At 30.8% G+C, this 21,392-nt stretch overlaps 1 protein-coding gene across 4 annotated transcripts in view; it reads right to left on the bottom strand.

The window, feature by feature from the left end:
- Positions 1–202: 202 nt before the first annotated feature.
- Positions 203–21,392, bottom strand: part of LOC143239169 (juvenile hormone acid O-methyltransferase-like) — a 40,257-nt gene continuing 19,067 nt past the window's right edge. The window contains exons 1-6 of one of the 4 annotated variants that reach the window (XR_013021038.1): positions 20,005–20,155; positions 18,417–18,704; positions 16,826–17,033; positions 15,591–15,738; positions 11,414–13,503; positions 203–571 (exon numbers count right to left, since the gene is read on the bottom strand). Coding sequence is in view for 1 of the 4 variants with exons in the window: in XM_076480028.1 (XP_076336143.1) it covers positions 13,319–13,503; positions 15,591–15,738; positions 16,826–17,033; positions 18,417–18,704 (829 nt within the window). In the remaining 3 variants the exon portion in view is untranslated. Of the gene's footprint in view, positions 572–11,074; positions 13,504–15,590; positions 15,739–16,825; positions 17,034–18,416; positions 18,705–18,943; positions 19,076–20,004; positions 20,156–21,392 lie in introns of those variants that run through there. The other 3 variants (XR_013021040.1, XR_013021039.1, XM_076480028.1) reach the window with 3 other exon arrangements.

Here is a 21,392-nt window from a genome sequence, read left to right as displayed (position 1 = left end):
AATAAACTGACTAAGGCTATTAAAGTGAATGTCAGGTTGCATTACTAAGTCAGATTAGAATATCCTAAGAGTTGTCGATGTACATTGTTTACTGGCTGGATTCCTTTTAGTGTTCCATCACGCTCGATAACCTTTTGTGTAGCTTTACTCAAAAATTTTGAAACAAAGAATTGCAAAACAAAAGGATTTATTTCGTGATTATTAAAATACATTATGGTGCAAAGCGACGGATATTTCTAACAATTTCTTTTGAAGACACTCTATTAAAATAAGTATTAGATTTGTAACATCTTCCTTGAAATGTGCGAAGAATGTTAGGAAATCACAAAAAATAACATAATTATTGCAAATATAAATTCTTTGGATGAAATACTGTTCTCATTCTTCTATCATTGACATCTCTATAGAAACAGGAAATTCGGGAGCTGAGGCTATACCAAGACAGATAAAGTAGCCCCCTGGCTTTAATATACCATGAATAATCTTCAGAAATTTTCTAAAATCTTTGACATAATAATTTGTAGAGAAAGCGAAGATTTTGTTAAACATCTTGGCCCAATGCGAGGGAGTCCTAACATAGAAACCAGAAATATGTATATATATATATATATATATAGATAGATAGATAGATAGATTAGTTGTTGTTTTTTATTTAAATTATTAACTGTTTCTTTTAAAACCCGGTTAATTCATATATCAGAACATAATTTTAGCCCATAGGTTTTTTATTCCAATGTGATGTGTTAAACACTAGGATAGATTATCCTAGTATGACTTTTTGCTAAGCAAAGGAAAAATAGTCACATAACATTAATATCTTGTGATTATTTTTGGCTCTGAAGGACAGTCGTATAGAATAATTATTTCAACAATTGTCCGACGAATGTTTAATAAAACACTTCTATTAAGAATTGCAGAGTGAAGCCACGTACCCTTATAAATGAGCTTTCTCTCCAACCGCATTCTATGTAATTTTATTAGGTTTATTCTTCTTTCTGATCACTTAATTTAATTATACTTGTACTAGAGTAATGTTAATACCTTTTACGGGTATAAAGTTCACTGTATATTAATAATTAAACTTTTAACGTTTACATATTTTGATTAGTTCCCTTAAATTTTCATAATATTTATTTTATTTTAATACTTTTGTTTCAAGCTTCCTTTGCGGTATTTATGCTACCTAAGTAGTTTTCTAAAAACGGCTCAGTTTCTCAGATTCACCTGTATAATTTTCTTTTCTTTTTAAGAATAATCTTGGTCTGGATTTATTTTTCATTATTTGTGACAACTAATTTCAAAATATAGTAATAAGTCATACTTATCAGGTTACCGATTCTAACGCCAATTTTCTTATCCAATTTACTTTCTTTTATAAATAGTAGTTCTGTTGTTTTCCATTATATTTAATATTAACTTTTATAGCTTTTGAGTTTTTATTCGATGTTTTTAACTTACCTAAGTTAGATAATATAACTACTAAATGAACAGGGGGTCTTTATCTTCTAATTTCTCAACTATCAAATTAACATGTATTTTAAAATAATACGATAAGCAAGGTGATTAAATATGGAAAACTCAACACTGTATTCGTCTGCTATTAATTGAAAGTTCAAAATCTGTTTTTTAACTTTCATATTTCATCTATAGTCCTTTTGTTGTTGTATATATGCAAGAGATCCCTCTCTTGCATGTCGTAAAGTTTATTAGTAATTGCTACTTTGCTTGGTAAATTTCACTCCAGGATTCTCTTTTGGTATGAAAATGATTCATGTGCCATAGGAGTAACTTTAATTTTATCTATCACATTATTTATTTTAAATACTGCTTCAATGTTTTAACAAGTTAAGTTTGAAGATGCGAAAAAAATGACAGTTTTATATTTTAAACTTATTTTTCAATAGCATTTCGCCTCATCCCAGTGGCACAGTTGTATGTCTGTGGACGTACAATGCTAGAAACTGGGTTTCGATATTCGTGGTGGACAGAGATAGTCCTTCGCGTATATTTCTTCATAATTACGAACAAACAACAACATTTCCACAAACGCATTATATAAAATCAAATATTACGCGTGTCAACTTAGTAAGTATAGTTTAATATCTTCCAAGTTCTTTCATTATCACTGTACCTCATCATATTATTTATTATAATCGCAAAATCAAAGGAAAATTAATATATGTAGATTAATATTAAATGTACACTAATTTAAAATATCTATTAATTGAAAAGACTAAAATCTAAAACGCACAATTATTCGTAAAATCCCTCGTTAATATAAGAAATATATATAAAAATACATCTAAATATCTATGTATGTATGTGTGTGTTATATTCAAGACCATTTACTTTATTCTTTCATGACTAAATGTTTCGTTAGCGAAGTCTACAAATACGGGCTGAATATCAACAACAGTAATCTTGATCAAATTTGTACAGAGTGACAAAACTGTATTTTTAGTAACTTCGCCAAGACCAAATCGAAAGTCTAAAACAATATCATAGTTAGACTCGTTCACCTTCGAGATATAATGCATTATTCTTGAATTTTGTAATTTATCTTATGTAAATAAATATACTACAAAATATATTATATCTAATACATAAATAACATACAGCTATCTGCACTTACTGTCCCTGCATGTGTTTAATACCATCTCATCGCCAACTACTGACCTACTCTTATTTTACAAATAGCGCGATAGACCGTAGATTCTTATATGCAAAAACGGCTCGTTTGGGCTGAGAAAACACTTTACATAGAAGAGCGAACAACGTTTCGACCTTCTTCGGTCATCGTCAGGTTCACAAAGAAAGAGGTAACTGACCGGAAGCTGACCACATGTTTGAAAGGGGGTTGTGTAACTGTGTGTCGAAATGTAGAGGGCGGTATTAGATGTTTGAATATATAATTTTATTTATTATATTAATATAGGTATAAAGGCGTTCCTTTATATTGGTTTATTTTGGGTTTAAGTTGTTGTATAAGTAAGGCTTCTTTAATTTTACGTTTGTTTATGTTTGTTTCTTTATTTAGTATTTGAGTGTTTTCTATGGTTATGTTGTGTTTATTTGACTTGCAGTGTTCGAAAACGTGTGAAGGTGACTTTTTATGTTCTTTGAAACATAGATTGTTTTATGTTCTTTGAAACGTAGATTCTAACGCCCCCACACCTGGAAAGAAAGCATGTTGTGAGATAGGGTTCAAACTCACGGACCTCACATTGCCAGGGAATTACGTTGAAAACGAGGTCATTCCAGGTCTATTGGACCGCCTAACAGCCATGTTGTGCCTGTTCTACTGGACTATATTAACAACCAGGTCTACTAGCTTAAATATCAACATTAATGACATTTAGATATATTGTCAATTTTTTGCACAAAATGTTTGTTTCATGTATTTCAGTTTGAAGCACTTCTGGATTTTGCATTGCTGTAGTTGTTTTTCTGTTGTTAGACACAAAGCAGTGATTGAGCTATCTGTTGTTTGCACCGAATTTTAGTTATACAAGCGCTTAAACATACGGCTGATCTCCTGTGTCGAGGCATTGTGATAATGAAATTTGATTCTGGTTGAACACATATAAAGAAACTTTCTGGCAAACAGGAAAAATCAAGCTGATTATGCAGACAAGATATAATTCTTTTATTTCTTATACGAACCGCGAGCAGGTATAAAAATTAATAAATACACTCTCTCACTTATACGAAAAATAATGACAGTGTTTGAACATCTATAGTCTTCTAATCTTTTTATATTCCTAAGCCTCGAGGACCCGACATTAAGAAAAAGTCTTGTTGGGACTGCAGGATAGTTCTAACTTCAGTGAGGTAATTAAACCTTTGAGAACAGATACCTTTTATTCACGCTAAAGAGACACTATATAACTTGATTCTCGAATCAACGACGACATAATTAAAATATCTTGTCGACGGTATGGGCAACGACTCTCATTACAAAAGTACAGTTGTTACCTTATTCGTCAAGAAATGACAGGCCACACAAAGGCAAAGAAAATATCATTTTTATATTTTTTTTACTCGAGCTGCAGTTTCATTACAAATATATACATAATTTTCCCTCCTTATGAATATTCATTTCTGCTACGTTTAATTTATGTCGTCATAAACACCAATTAAACAGTGCTGTTATATAAGTACATGTTAACTCAAAATATAATGTAAACCTATAAGGTTTACAGAGAAAATGTTGAAATATAACAGATTCTAAAGTCTTCACAATTTGTACGATAGTTTTAAAAAATAAAAATCTCGCTGAAAACCATTGAATTTCAAGCACCCTAAAGCTATATATATATACGTGAATGTTAAGTGTAAATGTTCCTCATGGGACATACTTAATCAACATATTAATATGCACCCCTCTAAGCTATGATCTATTAAAAACTCTAACAAGCTATATCATGATCTAAACCTTTCATATAATTATCACCAAGAAACAAGGTTACGAAACACATACAAAAACGTATGTAGAAGTGAAAAATCAAATGATCATCTTATTATAAGTAAGTTATTAGGAAAAAAAAGACGAGTAACTGAATATTGGCTGATTGATAATGTCAGTTCAGCGACTATTGGTAGTAAGATTATGACGTCTATTTTGTTATCGAGCTAATTGGTTAATAAAGTGTTTGGTTATCTATTAGAGTTAATTAAGTTAGAAGCACTTACCACTGGTTTTAAATTTTATTGAAACGTATTTGAAGTTAGACCTACATTATTTTCGGAGCTAGTGTTTAAAATGTGACATCTCGCGATTGGCCAACAAAACAGAAAATTTAAATCTTCTGGTAAGAAAAAGCGTATTTCGAAGAAAATGCAACAGTTGAGTCACAGAAAGGAAAGAGACAAAACATAGTTGAACATAAAGAATAAATAATTGATGTTACTTTCACAGTTACTAATGGAAATAAACTATAACACAATACACAACAAGACAACAAACTACGGACAAGTAATCACAGATGTGTGATAATGGGTGACTAGAAAGAGATAAATTAGGTTTTATAGAATAAAAACCACTTGTCACTACAAGAAGTACAGTTAAAAATAAATGATTCCAGCTAAGGTAAGATACATCAACACTAATTCTCGCTATACTCGGTGAAATGTATGTTCTTATTTGGATTTCACCAATAGAATAAAAATCAATTCACACTTAATGTGAATGAAAATACTAAACTAACGCTTCACTTTTAAATAAGCTAAACCAATAACTCATAGTTTAGGTGAAGCACAAAATGTTAAACTTTTCATAGAAAGTAAAATTGTTAAACAAATTCATTTACAGCGAAGCAGACAAAAGTGGAAAAAACTCAAAATTGTCGCTAGGGGCTTTTCATTGAAACTAACTGAATTAAAACGTAACAACCAACATAAAACCCAGCAGAAACAGAATACTTGTGTTTTAAAAGAGGGAAATACGTACTCACAAGTAGTTGAAAAACTATGTAAACTATGGAGATTGATCCGTACAGTCTGTGATATTCTACGCTAGAATTTTTAAGAGTAGTAAACATGCGAAAGCCTTTAAAAAATCCGCCTTTCCATGCCTGAACATTGTCTTAAACACGTCATTAAATCCTCAGCTCTTAACAGAAGAAAAAAATGTGTGAGTTTTTTCATAACGAAACCGCATCGGGCTATCTGCTGAGTCTACCGAGGGGAATTAAAGCCCTGATTTTAGCGTTGTAAGTCCGTAGACTTAACGCTGTATCAGCGAAGAACAGAAAATAATGATTGAATTGTGTTGAACCAACTCACTAATTAAAAACAACGTTTTTCCATTAGATGTGGCCCTCACCAACTTGGCCCGGCATGGCCAGGTGGATAAAGCACCCGACTCGTAAATCGAGGGTCGCGGGTTTGAATATCCGTCACACCAAACATACTCGCTCTTTCAGCCGTGGGGCGGTAATTATGTGATGGTCAATCCCACTATTCGTTGGTAAAAGAGTAGCCCAAGTGTTGGCAGAGGGTGGTGATGACTAGCTAGCTACCTGCCCTCTAGTCTTACTCTGCTAAACAAGACAGCTAATGCATATAGCTCTCGTGTAGCTTTGTTCAAAATTCGAAACAAACCAAACCCTCACCTAGACTTCCGTTAACCCCGTATTAAATGTAGAAGTTTCTCATTTATTTATCTACCTTTTTGTTCGACCAGAGAACATATTATATCCATACAAAATTAGAACTGCAAGTTAACGTGATTGTAGCAAAACTCTACCAGCAAAAGTAACACGTTATTTTTACTGAATGACTTGACATTGTATTTACCAGGTAATCTACAACAATCTCGAATAATGATGAATTTCAACACCGCTATTTGTTTTGTCATAGTGTGTGCATAATACGAAACATATATAAGCTTACGTCTATGATATGAAATATGTGTGCGTTAAAATTAAGCGTACATCATGGTTATATCATCTGATATTCAATCCATTTACAGTACCATAGGAGCTTATACTGATTTTCTTAATGTCCTAATAGCAAATCAACATCTATGACATGATAAAATATGATTTATTTATAGCTGTAATTCATCAAACTTGACAAACACGTTTGTTGTGTACTATAGCTTATATTTATACACAGGTATGCTTATTCAGACAAACGACAATATTCGACAGCAGACACTATATTAATACGTATGGAAGGTAAATTAGAATTGTCTTTGTTGAAGATGACTTCTAGCCTGCTAATATGTTTGTACCATAGTCCTACTGTCCTCACTTTTAACTACGAGAAACAATGATGCATCAACACTTACAATTCCCTTTGCAATCTTATAGATTTCTGTCAGATCCACTCTAATTCTCTTATCAAGAGAAAATAATACACAGAAATAATGTTTTTACACGCCTTTTATGTGGAACCTTATGGATACTTTTTTAATATGCTCGCCCTCTCAGCCGTGGCGGCGTTATAATGTAACGGTCACCCCACTATTAGTTTGTAAAAGAGTAGCCCAATAGTTGGTGGTGGGTAATGATGGTTAGCTACTTGGCATCTAGTCTTACACTGCAAAATTAGGGACGGCTAGTGCAAATAGCCCTCGTGTAGCTTTGCGCGAAATTCTAAAGACAAGGTTCGGCTTAATTTCAGAATATTGGATATTTTCACAAAAAAAGAAATAAACTACTTACAACTGTTGATTGTTTTCAGTTGCATATAATCTGTTTAACCAAGAAACGACGTACCTTGAGTGATAAAATTAGCGCGAAAAAGAGAGAACGTAACCAATCATATTACGTTCTTTAAAAGTTCAGAATGTTTAATACACAATGAGAAATTTCTAATAAAAACTCAACAGAACGCTGATACATAACACCAGAGACTCTCAAATTTCTTCTGATTTTGTTATTTCTCAATTTGTTCTTTACATTTACTACACTACATGCTTTTTAATTTTTAAAAATAGGTACTATTACAGTATTGTTGTGTTATGTGCCATTACATACTTTCAATTAAAAATATGTTTGTATATACGAGCGCAACGAACTTCAGTGACTGTCATAAAGGTTTTTAAATCCGTGTACAATCCAGTAATTAAATACTTTCATCATAAGCAGTGAAATGGTAATACTTCATATTATTTTGACTTGTGAACATTCTGTATATTTACTTATAGTATTAATTTTTTTTACTCATTTGCATTTTTCTACGAATCCGTTTCGTCAGAAGAAAACGTTAAACAAATACCATTGGAAAATGTCGAAAGTTTTTGGAAGACTGCGAGAAAACATTTCACAAATATAGAGTAACTTATAATGTTGATGGAATAGTCACCGTTCCAACTACTCTTCTACAGTTTTGTCTTCAGTCTAAAAATTCTAGTTGAATTCTGTTAACGTGCCTGACACAATATACTCCTAATATGTTATTATTTCTCAGATTAAATTGAGACTAATACAGTGTTACAGAAAAACATAATTATAAATTAATCTATTACTTCGAGAAAGCTTATTATTAATGGAATCTAATAAAAATACTATTAGACGTTACAAATTGTTTAACAATAAAAAATGAAAAGAAATACAAATGAAAATTGTAATAATAATGTGATAAGTTTCATTTATTTTATTATTATGCCTCTCGATTCCATGAAGGAACATGGGGTAGCAATCGCTTGCGGATTCATTAACAGGCTGGTTTTTTAAGTGAGTAGATTGTTAGCCTACCGCACAACCCCCACCCAGGAGGAGAAACCTTAGCCGTCCCTAATTTTGCAGTGTAAGACTAGAGGGAAGGCAGCTAGTCATCACCACCCACCGCCAACTCTTGGGCTACTCTTTTACCAACGAATAGTGGGAATATGATAAGTATTGAATATTATATATCTTCTAATCAGAGGTGCTAAATTTTCTTAGTAGTTAAAGTTGGAATTACTTTCAAATTAACAGTACACTTCCTCATATAATTGGGTCTACCGCTAGTACAGCAGTATGTCTACGGATTTACCACGCTAAAATCAGAAGTTCGATTCTCCTCTGTGGGCTTAGCAGATAGCTCCATGTCCCTTTGCTATAAGAAAACAAACACTCTATATTTTCCAGTTGTCTGAGGTTGGAATTAAGGAAAGCTAAAGCAAATAGCCCTCGTGTAGCTGTGCGCGAAATTAAAAAATAAACATAAGTGGAGACATTGTTTCATATGTCATCGTGAATCCAAATTAGGAACGGCTAGCGCAGATAGCTCTCATATAGCTTTGCAGTGAAAGACTTAAGGGAAGAAAGCTAATCATCACTCTTGATGAACTTTTTTTTACCAAGAATTAGTGGAATTGACCGAAACATTATAATTTCACACGGTTGGAAGAGTGATCATGTTTGGTAAGACAGGGATTCGATCTTACTACCCACAAACTCGAGTGAAGTGCCCTAACTGTGGTTTCATTTAAACATAAACTCATACAATATGTATGCTTTCAAAAAACAAATGCTCAATATTAAAAATGTTTACAGTAATAGCTCATACAATGTTTAAAGTACAAATTATAAACCTTAACTTGGAACTAACACCTGTTGTTTTTGTATACAGGTACGTACTATGTATCGTGGATTGCTTACCACTTTCTTGGGATCTGTCAACTTGAGAGATAAGGAGGAATACGTTCTTCTGTGTTTAAAGGTATATCAGAAACCACAGACACAGGGTGATATAATTAGAGAACACCGATCCTTGAACAAGATATTGGCTCACCAAAATATGGTTAAAACCATTATTACAGACCTAAAAGCTGACACATCCCTAAAGCTAACTCTTGTAAATGATGTTTTACTTTCCGTTGGAGCCTTTGGTGAATTTAAGTGTTCTGAACGGAATTGTTACCTTATAAATAAATATCTGATTTTGTTTTATTTATATAAAATCAAAAAAACAACTTTAATTGAGAAGAACATGTTTTGTTCAGTCTGAATATTCTTAGTGCTTTTCTTCATTGTTTCATTATTAATCTCTTGATGTATTCATTTTCATGAGATCTGATGCTTTACGATTCTCCTGAGAATCTTGTATATTATAAACCTTTTTCATTTCGGAAACTTTAGGTTTTGGAAAACCTTTGATAGACTGGAATATGCTGTAAGTTTGTTTCTGTTTATCCTTGGTGTTCAACTTTATTTCATCTTTATTGATTGATATTAATATTCATATGCAAAGAGGTTGTGTTGATGTGTTATTCATCTGATTGTTTTATTATACTACAAATCTAGCTCACTCTTTGAAGTCAGTCCTATATAGATAAATATACATCTTTCATGTAGTTATAATGAAAATTATCTAGTTAATGGGTTAAGCATTTCGTTAACTAGCCCTTTTTCAAATGTCATAGCAAGTTCTAGTATTACTAGATTACATACGAGTAATGCTGTAGGATGTGTTATATTATTCGTTGAGGTTTGAATTTGTACTTTAAACTATATACGACCTACTACTGTTAACAGACTAACTTAGAAGTCTTTCCAAAAAAATAATAGATAACCTACAGAAACGTTTCTTTATATTAAAGTGATTTCTTTACATCGTGTAGAAAGGAAGAGATGAAACGCAACCTGTGTATCTGGCAATAGGTTATCGTCTGTAATTCATTAATATAAACACTTAACAATATATACTTGAATGTTTTATTAGGTAATATTATAAGATTGATAGGATGGTTGTAGATAATAGTTGAGAAAGGCTTATTGTGTATCAGAAAAAGTAGGAGGTTTTTTAAGATTGAGGTTAAATCAATTGTGAAGAAGAAGAGTATTGACAAAATCAGAAAGAAAGTCCAACATGGAATGAATGTTTATTGATAACTCTATCCAGGCTAGGAGCAATGTTTCACTTGTTTAGTTTTTTTGTAGAGCTAGATGGTTAAAACTATTACGGGACCATTCATGTATTTGTTCTCCACGGTGCAATTAAAGGTGGTTGTAAGATCTGGTATGGAGGTATTGGATAACATGTATACGTCATCAGAAATTTCAAATTCCAGTATTTGTTCTTGTAGATATTGGAACTTTTTGTCTCAAAAGACAACAAAAGGATTGTCTTTATCAATAAATGTTGATGTAGAAGTTTCGTTTATATTCAAGTAAATGGGATAGCATAATTGGCAAGTCATGTAAAAAATCTGATCTCAGTTGTGAGAGGAACTGAAGGGCTTAACAAGTTCATTACAGACATTTCGGTGCCTGAGACCTTTAACTAAAAAAGTATCATTACGCGAAGTATTTTGAACACATATATTGAGGATAATTGTATTTCAGGCTAGGAAATATTCACGAAATAAAGAGGAAATGTTAAGTATATGACACTTCTCGATAGGCTGACGGATCTTTATGTATATTAAAAGAAAAGCTTGAGTGTTGTTTTTCATATAAATCTGGTTAGAAGATGTATTACCATAATTCAAAGTATAATTCTAATTCACTTTTCTTCCATATATATTTTAGTGTCTAGCTGGATGAGATTTAAAAGACTATCACTACCAACTGGTGAAGAATTAAAACTTTTACTAGTTATGTCTAAATCATATCTACATAATGAGTGGTATTAATTACAATCATGACGAGTACAGAATGGTAAAGACAAAATGATTCAAGTAAATAGAATAATTCAGAAAGAGACATACCATAATAATTAATATAAGGTATAAAGATATAGGTACGAAAATTATGGTAAAGGAATAGAAAGTGGCCATGAAGAAACGAATATCCAACTCAAATGTAGATAGTTACATCTGTATTTTTCCATACAGACTTATCGCTGCACTAGTGGAAGAAAGAATACATGTAAGTATAACAAGAATGATGACATGGCTCGAGAGTAATTATGAATAATTTGTGATTGTAACTCATCTAGTTCTGTATATTCGAAATGTAACACTATCCAGATTACTTACCGCAATATCTGTCTTGCTAGTGCCAGTTGGATTGTCGCAATGGTGTAAAACGTAACTATGTAATTTAACTGGCTGTAAAGATTAAAGAAGGAAGCAGTCATTAGATTCAGTTGGTAGCCACGAGTATTTTCAATGCTGATTGATGCACGTTTAATGAACAAATGTTAATAAAAAGAAATTTTAGGTATTCTACCTGGATATCCTAGTTTCCCTCTATATATCTCGCTTGTTTATAAAATTTAAAACAACTTAGGCTTAGTGAGTGATGCTATTTTAGAAAAATACCCGTTAATATGGATGAAACTTAGTGCAGGGATAGTCATAAAATACAGAGGATTAGTGATAGAATTATTAGATGGCATTATTGTGTCCATTGTATTGAAAGAGCCAACTGTACTACTAGAGTTATGTCTCCTTGGAAAACAATGTAAAATAGACAGAATTATCCCCTTGACAGTTTTATAGAATCCACTTCACACTACTGTTAAGCAACTAGGTCTCTGCACTGTGAGAAAACAAGTTTATCGGACCATTCTTTGTTATATTGTTTCGGCAGAGGATTCATGATTAAACTTTGTAGGATACGCGGCAACTACTTGTTGTGGAGACAAAAGTGTACAGGACATCATACCATTTCACTTTAGAAAGATGTTGTAGATGAGACCTTTTTTGCAATTTCGTGGTTTTACAAAAAGAAATCAGAAGCCTCAGACAAATTGTGTTGTTTGTGAGGAACTTATTTAATTTTTGATTCGCAAACCTAATAAATTTACTTTCAGAAAGAACAGATTAAAGTTTGTTTTATCTGACATTTATTTTTTGACATTAGAATGTTTTAAAGATATGCCCATCCATGTTTTATATCTAGTGGATAAATTATGATCACATGTAATATATTAATCAAAATATTAATTAAACGTGTATTCAAAATTCGGTCTATACATAATTATTTCACTTATAGACATTAAAATAAACTAATGTTTTTTTTCAATAATTCTCTAACTTTTACAACTCCATAACAATGAAATAGTTAGTTTGACAAAAACTTCTCTTTATCTATTGTTTCTCATGTTAAATATTGTAGAACATTTCTTAAGGAACTAAAGAATATATTGAAATCATTGGCTACTACCTCATTCATGGACTCAGCTCAGGATTTTTATTTTCCAATTAGTAATGTTCAAAAAAGAAAGGGAGAAAAATATTTTGAATAAAGATTTGGTTATTTTTGAAAAATGACTCAAAATAGAAAAATTCTGGAAATTTACTACTTTATTTTTGAAAAATTAGTTTACTTTTTTCAATGTTTTATAACATGAAAAGCCTAGAATAAGAAACAATAATGTATTTAAATAAAAAATGCTTGAAAGTTAATGTAATATGTTAGTTTAATTTCAGAAAAAAAACACTTAATGTCGTTGTTTATTCTTCTACATGTTTGCACAATAAGAAGCCATTTTCCTATCACTACACTGAATTAACGAATATTGCCAAATTAATTCTTTGTTTTAGGAGCTATTCTATCCTAGAGTTATTTGTTTTACAATATGTTCAAAATACAGACGTTTAATATTAAAGAAAAAGTACCGTCACCATGAAGATATAGTTCATTGCTTTTCAACCCAGTCATAATTAACGGAACTATTCATTTCATAATAATACAAGATATATAATATTAATGTTTTTCGGATTATTATTATAACACTGGAGTACACTTTATATCCCATTTTTTCTTGCAAAAAATAGTTTCAGTTTTTATATTTAATATTCCATTAATTACCAACTTTCTTCAAGTAACATATTAACTTAGAACTCTGTTTTTCTCTAACGCTATACTCAATTTTGATTTAAAATAATAACTAATAATAACTTAAAAGTGTAGTAGGTAAGACACTTTAACAGCATTCATCTAGAACTTTTAGACTGAAGACATATCTCAAGAACACTAATTTGAACAGTGACTGTTCCGTCAGCATTCTTAGTTACTTGATTTTTCTTTAATTCTTTCCCATATTCTTTCAAGAATCTGTCAAAATCTTCCACTGGTATTTGTTTAACGATTTCTTCAGGCAGAGTAGCCTCATAAAAATCTACAAATAATTAAAAAATTCTTTCTGTCAGTTAATCTAAAGAAATATTCATCTGTCAAGATAATTTTATGTTTATCACTTTACTCCAAAGTAAGAATCTTATCATACCCTGGATTATGCACCGAATTAAAAAGACGTTTAACAGTCATTTTCATGCTTGTTTCTACTGCTAAGAATCTTTAGGCTAATCAGTGAAGCCAGCTGCAAAAATAACTAAAAATAAATTTTAAATTAAATAATGTAATAATATGTTATTCGAAAATACAGTAATATTGAAATATTAAAGATAAAACCGCTCGGTAATTAAACATTCGGGAAAATATATTTAGGTATTTTTATCTTATTAAACCGTTGATATTGGTTTTTATCTTTTCTTTTTTTGATAAATGAAGAAATCTGAATTTTTCAAAATGTAAAGTGACTATTGTTAGATAATGAAATTGGAAGGAAGTTGAGTGTTCCTTAAGTTATGTATAAAGCTCTAGTTAGCTTGGTTAGAAATTTTTCTTATATAATATAAAACTTCTCCGTGTCAAATGATCAAATATGATTTATTTTTTCTTTTTATGCTAATTTTGTCACTATAAAGAACTAATTTCATGGTTAAATAGATGGAATGCAAGCGTGTAAAATGATAATTGAAACGTAACTCAGTCAAAGTAATTGATAAATAGGGCTAAAAGAGTAATCCGAAATTATGTAAGATACTTTTAAGCGAGACTAATAAAAACTATTCAAGATGTATAAGAAATAAAGATGTTAGACATCGCTTCGTTTTCGAACACAAATATATATATATTCTTATAATAAGAAATAGGTATGTTATCAGTTAAACAGAGATTAGAGTAGCATACAGATACCTATTAAAGTTATACCAGACTTTTAATGTTAGTACAAAAGTAAAGTACTTAAAAAGGTGATTATGTAGAACCACAATTATTTTCGATTACCTCTACCCGTATGTAAATTATATGTTAATTTTAAAACTGCTATACCGTAAAATATGAATTGTAGTTATTAAGTAACGTGTTATTGAAAGTTATAAAGGAAAAAAAGAAGGTGAGGTAAAGAAAATTAAAATTTTATATTTTGAAATTCCTTGTACCTAAAGTCAATCGTCAATAAAACCAAGCTATCCTATATCACTTTAGCTTTTAACCTCGTTTTAGGGTTAGTAAGAAAAAATTTGGCACATAAACTGGGGATTTCTATGGTGGTAAAAAACAGTCACCTTGTTTGTGTTCGAGCGGCCTTGGAATATCAAAGGCACTTAATTCTGGTAGAATAATAATTATCTGTTCTTCATCAGATTCTTGGCATTATCAATAGCTTCTGATTAAATTAATATATTTATATGGATCAGATCTAAAATTCGGCATCTTAAATAATGTTACTTTTTAATTACTAATCTAACGAGGAGTATTAATTTACCATTAATTTATGTGTTTCGATGTTATCGCATTTTCAGCCATTATCCTAATATTATTTAAATTTAGTGTAAAGAGGATTTTTAATTTAGTTCTAAGTAAAATTAGCTAACAGTGAAAACATAAAATCATAAGAACACATATAATACATAGATATAAATATATATATACCAGAAGTTTTAAACAATTTTATTCATAAAACTAACATTATTGGAACAATACAATAAATCTTTACTGAAAGACACACCATTTTGCTTCACGCACTATTTAACACACGAAAAGCCTGACACCAGTAAAACCATCTTTAGTTACTTTATGAAACCTATGCATCAGTTACCCTCGAAATCTTCAGTTATAAATTATTATGACTTTAGATTTCAATTTATTTTCTTATTTGTCTAATATAGTTTAATAATGTACTCTGGCTACTTTTAGAACAACAATTATTTGAATTTGATTAAACATGACGTATGCATGTTTTAATAATTGATAAATATGTCACACTTAGATATGACAGTTTTAGAATTATTACAGACAGGTTACCATGTTTCTTAAAGATAACTGTTGGACTACATCACCAAAATACATACAAAGTTAATCCTACACTTAACATACAAAGTTAATCCTACACTTAACATACAAAGTTAATCCTACACTTACCCAAAAATTGTTTTTCAGAATCAAAAGTAACAGATTTCAAACTTGAAGTTACAGCAAGGGTTACAAATCCACATTTTTCTCCCACTTTCTTGATTTCAGTAAAATAATCATTCGACATATGCGTAAATGGAATATATTTTTCTAATCCCTATTGGTACATAGGAAAATTTTAAAATTCAGTACCGATTATATCTAACCACAAAAATATGTATTTATTAGCATAAATCATTCATTTTCATTAATGTGATAAATTATTTATGACAATAAATTCAATAAAATATAATACTTTATTTCGATCTAATTTTCATTTCGACTTTTCATCAGTGGTGCAATAACTCTGTTTGTTTTACCTAAAAGGATGATATTTATAATTGTGACAAATTTACTAAAGATATATAGTCCTATCTTTAGTTTTGAGTTATTGACTGAAAAGAAGGCAGTCATTTAACACCCTATAGCACACTATCCATTCTGCGACATAAAGATATATAGTCCTATCTTTAGTTTTGAGTTATTGACGGAAAAGAAGGCAGTCATTTAACACCCTATAACACACTATCCATTCTGCGACATTTCTTTACTGTTACTTTTATAATAGTATCATACATAAAAATGTGGCGAATATTTTGTGATATTGCTTCGACAGTCAAGGAATAGAGCTATTTCTATACATATTTATGAACTAGTATTTCTAAATGTTTTAAACGACAACTAAGTGTACCATTAGAAATAAAAGCAACTGTCAGATATTCTGGAGCAAGTTTCGAACTGTTAGTGCAACTGTTCCAGTGTTATGTATAACATCTAACTATCTTGAATTCAAGCTTTTAAATTGGAAAATAATAAGCGTGTTGATATTTAAAGTCAGTTTTAAATGATGAAATAAACAAGTCAGAAATTAAAGTGACTTGCGAAATACCTTAAACTGTTGAAAATACCGAATAAAAATATTTATTGTGTTCTAGGTTCGTATATATTATTAGACAAAAGTAGCATTCAAACAAAAAGTAAACTGATTTGAAAGAGTCATTGAAGTAATGTTTATCGTCGGTGGCGAAGCGATAAGTTATAATGCTAAAACTTGGGTTTTCATAAACGTTCTGGGTATAATAAAGAACCCGTAGCTTTATCCTTAAAAACGACAAACAAAAACTTTCACCCTACGATAAAAGAAATGTATAATATATAGAATATATCATAACATCACAAAAACTACCACAGCTGTAAATTCTTACGATAAAGTACTGTTTCCACTCTTCTTTCTTAGACATCTCTAACCAGACAGAAAACTGTGGAGATGATGCTATTCCTAATGACAAAAAGTAGCCCCCTGGTTTTAGTATACCCCAAAGAACCTCCAGAAACTTTCTAATATCTTTGACGTAGTGAAAAGAATAGAAAGCGAAAACTTTGTCAAACATTTTCGCCCATTGCGGAGGAGTCCTAAAAAGAAAAATTACGATGTATTACATTTCTTCACAATGTTAACTAAACGTTTATTTTGAATAGTGAATAATTTATATATTTCAATTATTTTCGATTTCACATCCTATTATACACCATGCATTTATTACGCATAACTGTGGTAAAACAACTGTTGTAAAGTTAACTTTATTTTAAAGATACAATTTGTATCGGAGAAGTGAGTAAAGGAACTCAAATATTAAATGTTCCACTCGTCCTCAATCCCATCACTTTTACCCCTATAATTTGGCTAACTGTAGCATAGTTATACGAAAGTTTTACATCATAAGTGTTATGACATTTAGACATAAAATTATTGTATACGTTAGATAACTGTGTAATTAGGTACCTGAGCTTCTTATAACGATTATTTTATTAGGTTTAAGCTTCACTGGTACTACTTAAGTAATGTATATGGTTACATAAGAGCAGCTTAATTTAACAGTTTGATTTGTATTCATAGAAAGCTTATACTGGACATAACTTCATAAACTCATTCTTCAGGGCCCGGCATGGCCTAGCGCGTTAAGGCGTGCGCTTCGTAATATCAGGGTCGTGGGTTCGCGCCCGAGTCGCGCTAAACATGCTCGCCCTCCTAGCCGTGGGGGCGTATAATGTGACGGTCAATCCCACTATTCGTTGGTAAAAGAGTAGCCCAAGAGTTGGGTGGTGATGACTAGCTTCCTTCCCTCTAGTCTTACACTGCTAAATTAGGGACGGCTTTCGAGTAGCTTTGTGCGAAATTCAAACATTCTTCAGTGCACTTTTTTATTTTATAGATTTTTTTCCTTGATTTTGATTAACTTGTTTCAATAGTTTTCAATACTTCACAAGCATCCATACACATTTATATATATGTGTGTGTTTATATATATCAGAAAGCTGATCCATGCTTTATAATGTGTCGCAAAATCCCATTATTCACTGGTAAAAGAGTTGCCTAAACGTCAGCGGCGGGTGGTGAAGGCCAGCTGACTTCTCTCTAGTGTATCACTGCTACATTAAGTTCTCACAATGTAACAGTTTTATATTTTAAACTTTCTTTATATAACATGTTTACATATTTATTAACAGTAGAAAATCTCAAAAAATACACATGCTGTTTAAGTGAATCTACCTTGACCTCATATAGAGAACTCCTTTACCACTGTATACCACGATTTGATATCAAAAATAAGAAATGAAAGGAAAACTGAATAAGTATTATCAGTAAAACAAATACACCTTCTTTAAAATTATCTACATATTGTTCATAATGGCTGAAATCATAATCAAACATTTAGTTAAGGTAACTGAACATAAAAAATACACATCAAATATACGACTATTTCTATATATATCTAAAGATACTTTTCTTCTTACTTTTGTGTTATATCTAAAACCATGTATTCAATCCTTTCATCACTAAATGTTTCTCTGGCGAATTCAACAAAAGCTGGCTGAATATCAACAGCAAAAAGTTTCGTTACGTTCAGACAGTGTGGTAAAAGTATATTTTTAGTAACGTCACCGGTACCACATCCAAAGTCTAAAACAAAGTCCCAGTTAGGATCGGTCAGCTTCGAGACGTAGTGTGATAGTCTTGAATGTATCCATTCTAAATTCTTTCTTGGTCTATTTAAACAATACTGAGCTGGCTTTGAATTCATTCTAAAGAAAGTAAGTTTTCCGTTGTATGAAAACATCATATTAATAATATATAGATTCCATACTTCTAAGTTTTTTTATTAGATTTTTAGCTTACATTAACAACATTTTATACAAAACAAACTGTATGTTTTACTCGTCCTACTCATAGAACATAAAAATCAATCATACTCAAATTTATAGTTGAAAAGAGGTATATTAATTTGAAAATAAAGCTAACATCTATAAAGATCACTTCTTACTAGATAGTCTTCTAGTTTTCGTTCTTGTTCATTTCAGCAAAATGTATTGTGCGCTCTGGAATACAGTATCAAGGCACTCTGGATTTAGTTTTGTAATTCCAGAACTTTAAGGCTAATCCATCCGAGGATCTTGAGGATTAAATGATTTTGTAAAAGTGTGATCAGTTTACAAAGTTATTGAACATAGTTTTGCCGCCTTACATCACATTGTATTTTTACTAATTAGATTATCAAGGTTCAAGAAATTTACACAAGTCACTGCCAATATAGAGAAAGTGCTTATTTTTGTACTTTTCTTTTTAAGTGTTTCTTCTGTAGATATTGTTAATAGATAGAGTCAATTTCGTATAATCATTCCAACGTACCACTGAGGAGAGGTAAAAATTCAACTAACGAATTTTGTTTATGTGTAGAAAAAAACATTTTAACAGGCGAATGAAAACAGTGTGATTAACCAGAGAAAGTACAAGTTTCTTATATTAAAACAAAAACAGAATACATATGAAAAAATGTTTAGAACGTACTGTAATGACAATAACAGTGTTTGAATATTTATAGAAATGTTGTATTATTCCTTAGATTTGAGGACCTGACATCATAACAGATAAAAAGTAGTTTAATATAAAACAAGAAAGGCCTTTGGGTTATCCACGTATGTTGTGTCGCATTTTAACGTCTATTGGATTTTAAACTTACTCTGCACACAGCTCACGTAGTTCAGCAGAAGACAGTGGGCTTATGAATCCATTGATCAAAACCCGCGGTGATGGAGCACATAAAATGTGTAGCATTTTTATGCTTTACGTGAAATATAAATATTCTATTAACACGATATTTATGAAATTATGTTTAATATTAGAAGCTTAAATGACGAAAATACCATCGTTAAGGAGAGATCAAATATTTACTTATAATGAAGCCTTAAATGATACAAACTGTGCTTAATACTCTTAAATTTTCAGTATTTTAGCCTCAAATAGTCTTAAGTTAAATATTAAGGACTGAGTTATCGATATAATTCTTAATATCTTACATTGAATAAAATATTATCTGTTACTTACCTTAAAACTTTATTGACTGATGTCTTTCATTCACTCTCAGTTAATACGACTATTTTCAGTCCAGAGTCACAATATTTAACCTCTGACAAACATTTTTTTTTCCTTAGTAATCAGATATACCAGTAAAAACAATCACGCTTCTTGATAAATGTTTACATGTAGTGACTGTACAGTTTCTTACTGACACGTATATATTGATAAGTGAGCACGTATATATTAATAATAGTTACTGATGGTCTAACATACTTTAAAGGTTAGGGCATTTCCAAATGATCAAAAGAATATCTTACTGCGAGTAAATGTAAAGAATAGTCTGGTCATCATATTAATCAAGATAACAACTTTCACGTTGACCACATTAGGGCAATAAAACATTCATCAAAACATGCATTTTAATTTTCCAAGACAAGTGGACCTGAATCTAACATAATATTTGTATTACTTGCACCCTCGGGATATTTGGAGCACCTTATTTAAATCTACGTTTATGCACCCAAATTCAAACTAATAGAGTAAAACTACGTTACGCGCTAATATCCTAAACTTAATTTGCTGTAGTGAAGGTCTTTATTCGATACTTTTGTGACTTCTAAGAATCATAAAGTGACCTTTGAACTCCATAATGAAGTGTGATTCCTTTAACTGTTCCTTCAGCAGTATTGGTAAAATAATAAAATTCCAGTATACATTCTTCTTTGTCAGATTATTTCTGTTACTAATAGCTTTTGACAAATCAAGTTATCTACATTGATCAGAACTTAAAATCAGCTTAGTAAATCATGTAAATATTAATGTTTTGTAACTAATCTAGCTAACAGTATTAATGTGCTATTGATTTACCCGTTTCGTTGTTGCATTTTTAGTCAATATTCCAATGAGATATAAGTTAGTCAAAAACTAAACGATAACATTGTTCATTTCAGTCTATCATTAAAGTGCATAGTTAAATTGTCTAAAGTTGTAATAAAACAGGATAACGGTGTTTCATTGTTATCTAGGAAAAAATTATATATATATCTACTTAAGTATCTTGAAAGAACAACTGATGTATTGTAGTTCTGGTGTTGTAATATTGTACAGAATATAGCGTAAACACAGTGTAAAATATTTTTACACCTTCTTACATTCTAAGAAGCCATTTTACTACCAGTAAAATGAATTAAACGATAATCAAAAGTTGCTCTTTGTTTGTAGGGTAATACTCTCTTACACCAAAGTTTTAAAAAACTATAAGTGCTTAAAAAATTATTCTCACCATAAAAATCTACATTGATTGCTTTTCAACCGAATTATAGTTGGCAAAACTGTTTCTTATCGTGAGATAAATCAGGAATATTCTTAAATTCAATACACTGTTTATTGTAATATCGGTTTTCTTCCACTTAGAA

The sequence above is a fragment of the Tachypleus tridentatus genome, chromosome 13, assembly GCF_004210375.1.
Source record: "Tachypleus tridentatus isolate NWPU-2018 chromosome 13, ASM421037v1, whole genome shotgun sequence".
NCBI lineage: Eukaryota > Metazoa > Arthropoda > Merostomata > Xiphosura > Limulidae > Tachypleus > Tachypleus tridentatus.
Note: the sequence above shows the minus strand (reverse complement) of the source record. Positions and strands in the feature narration are given on the sequence as shown.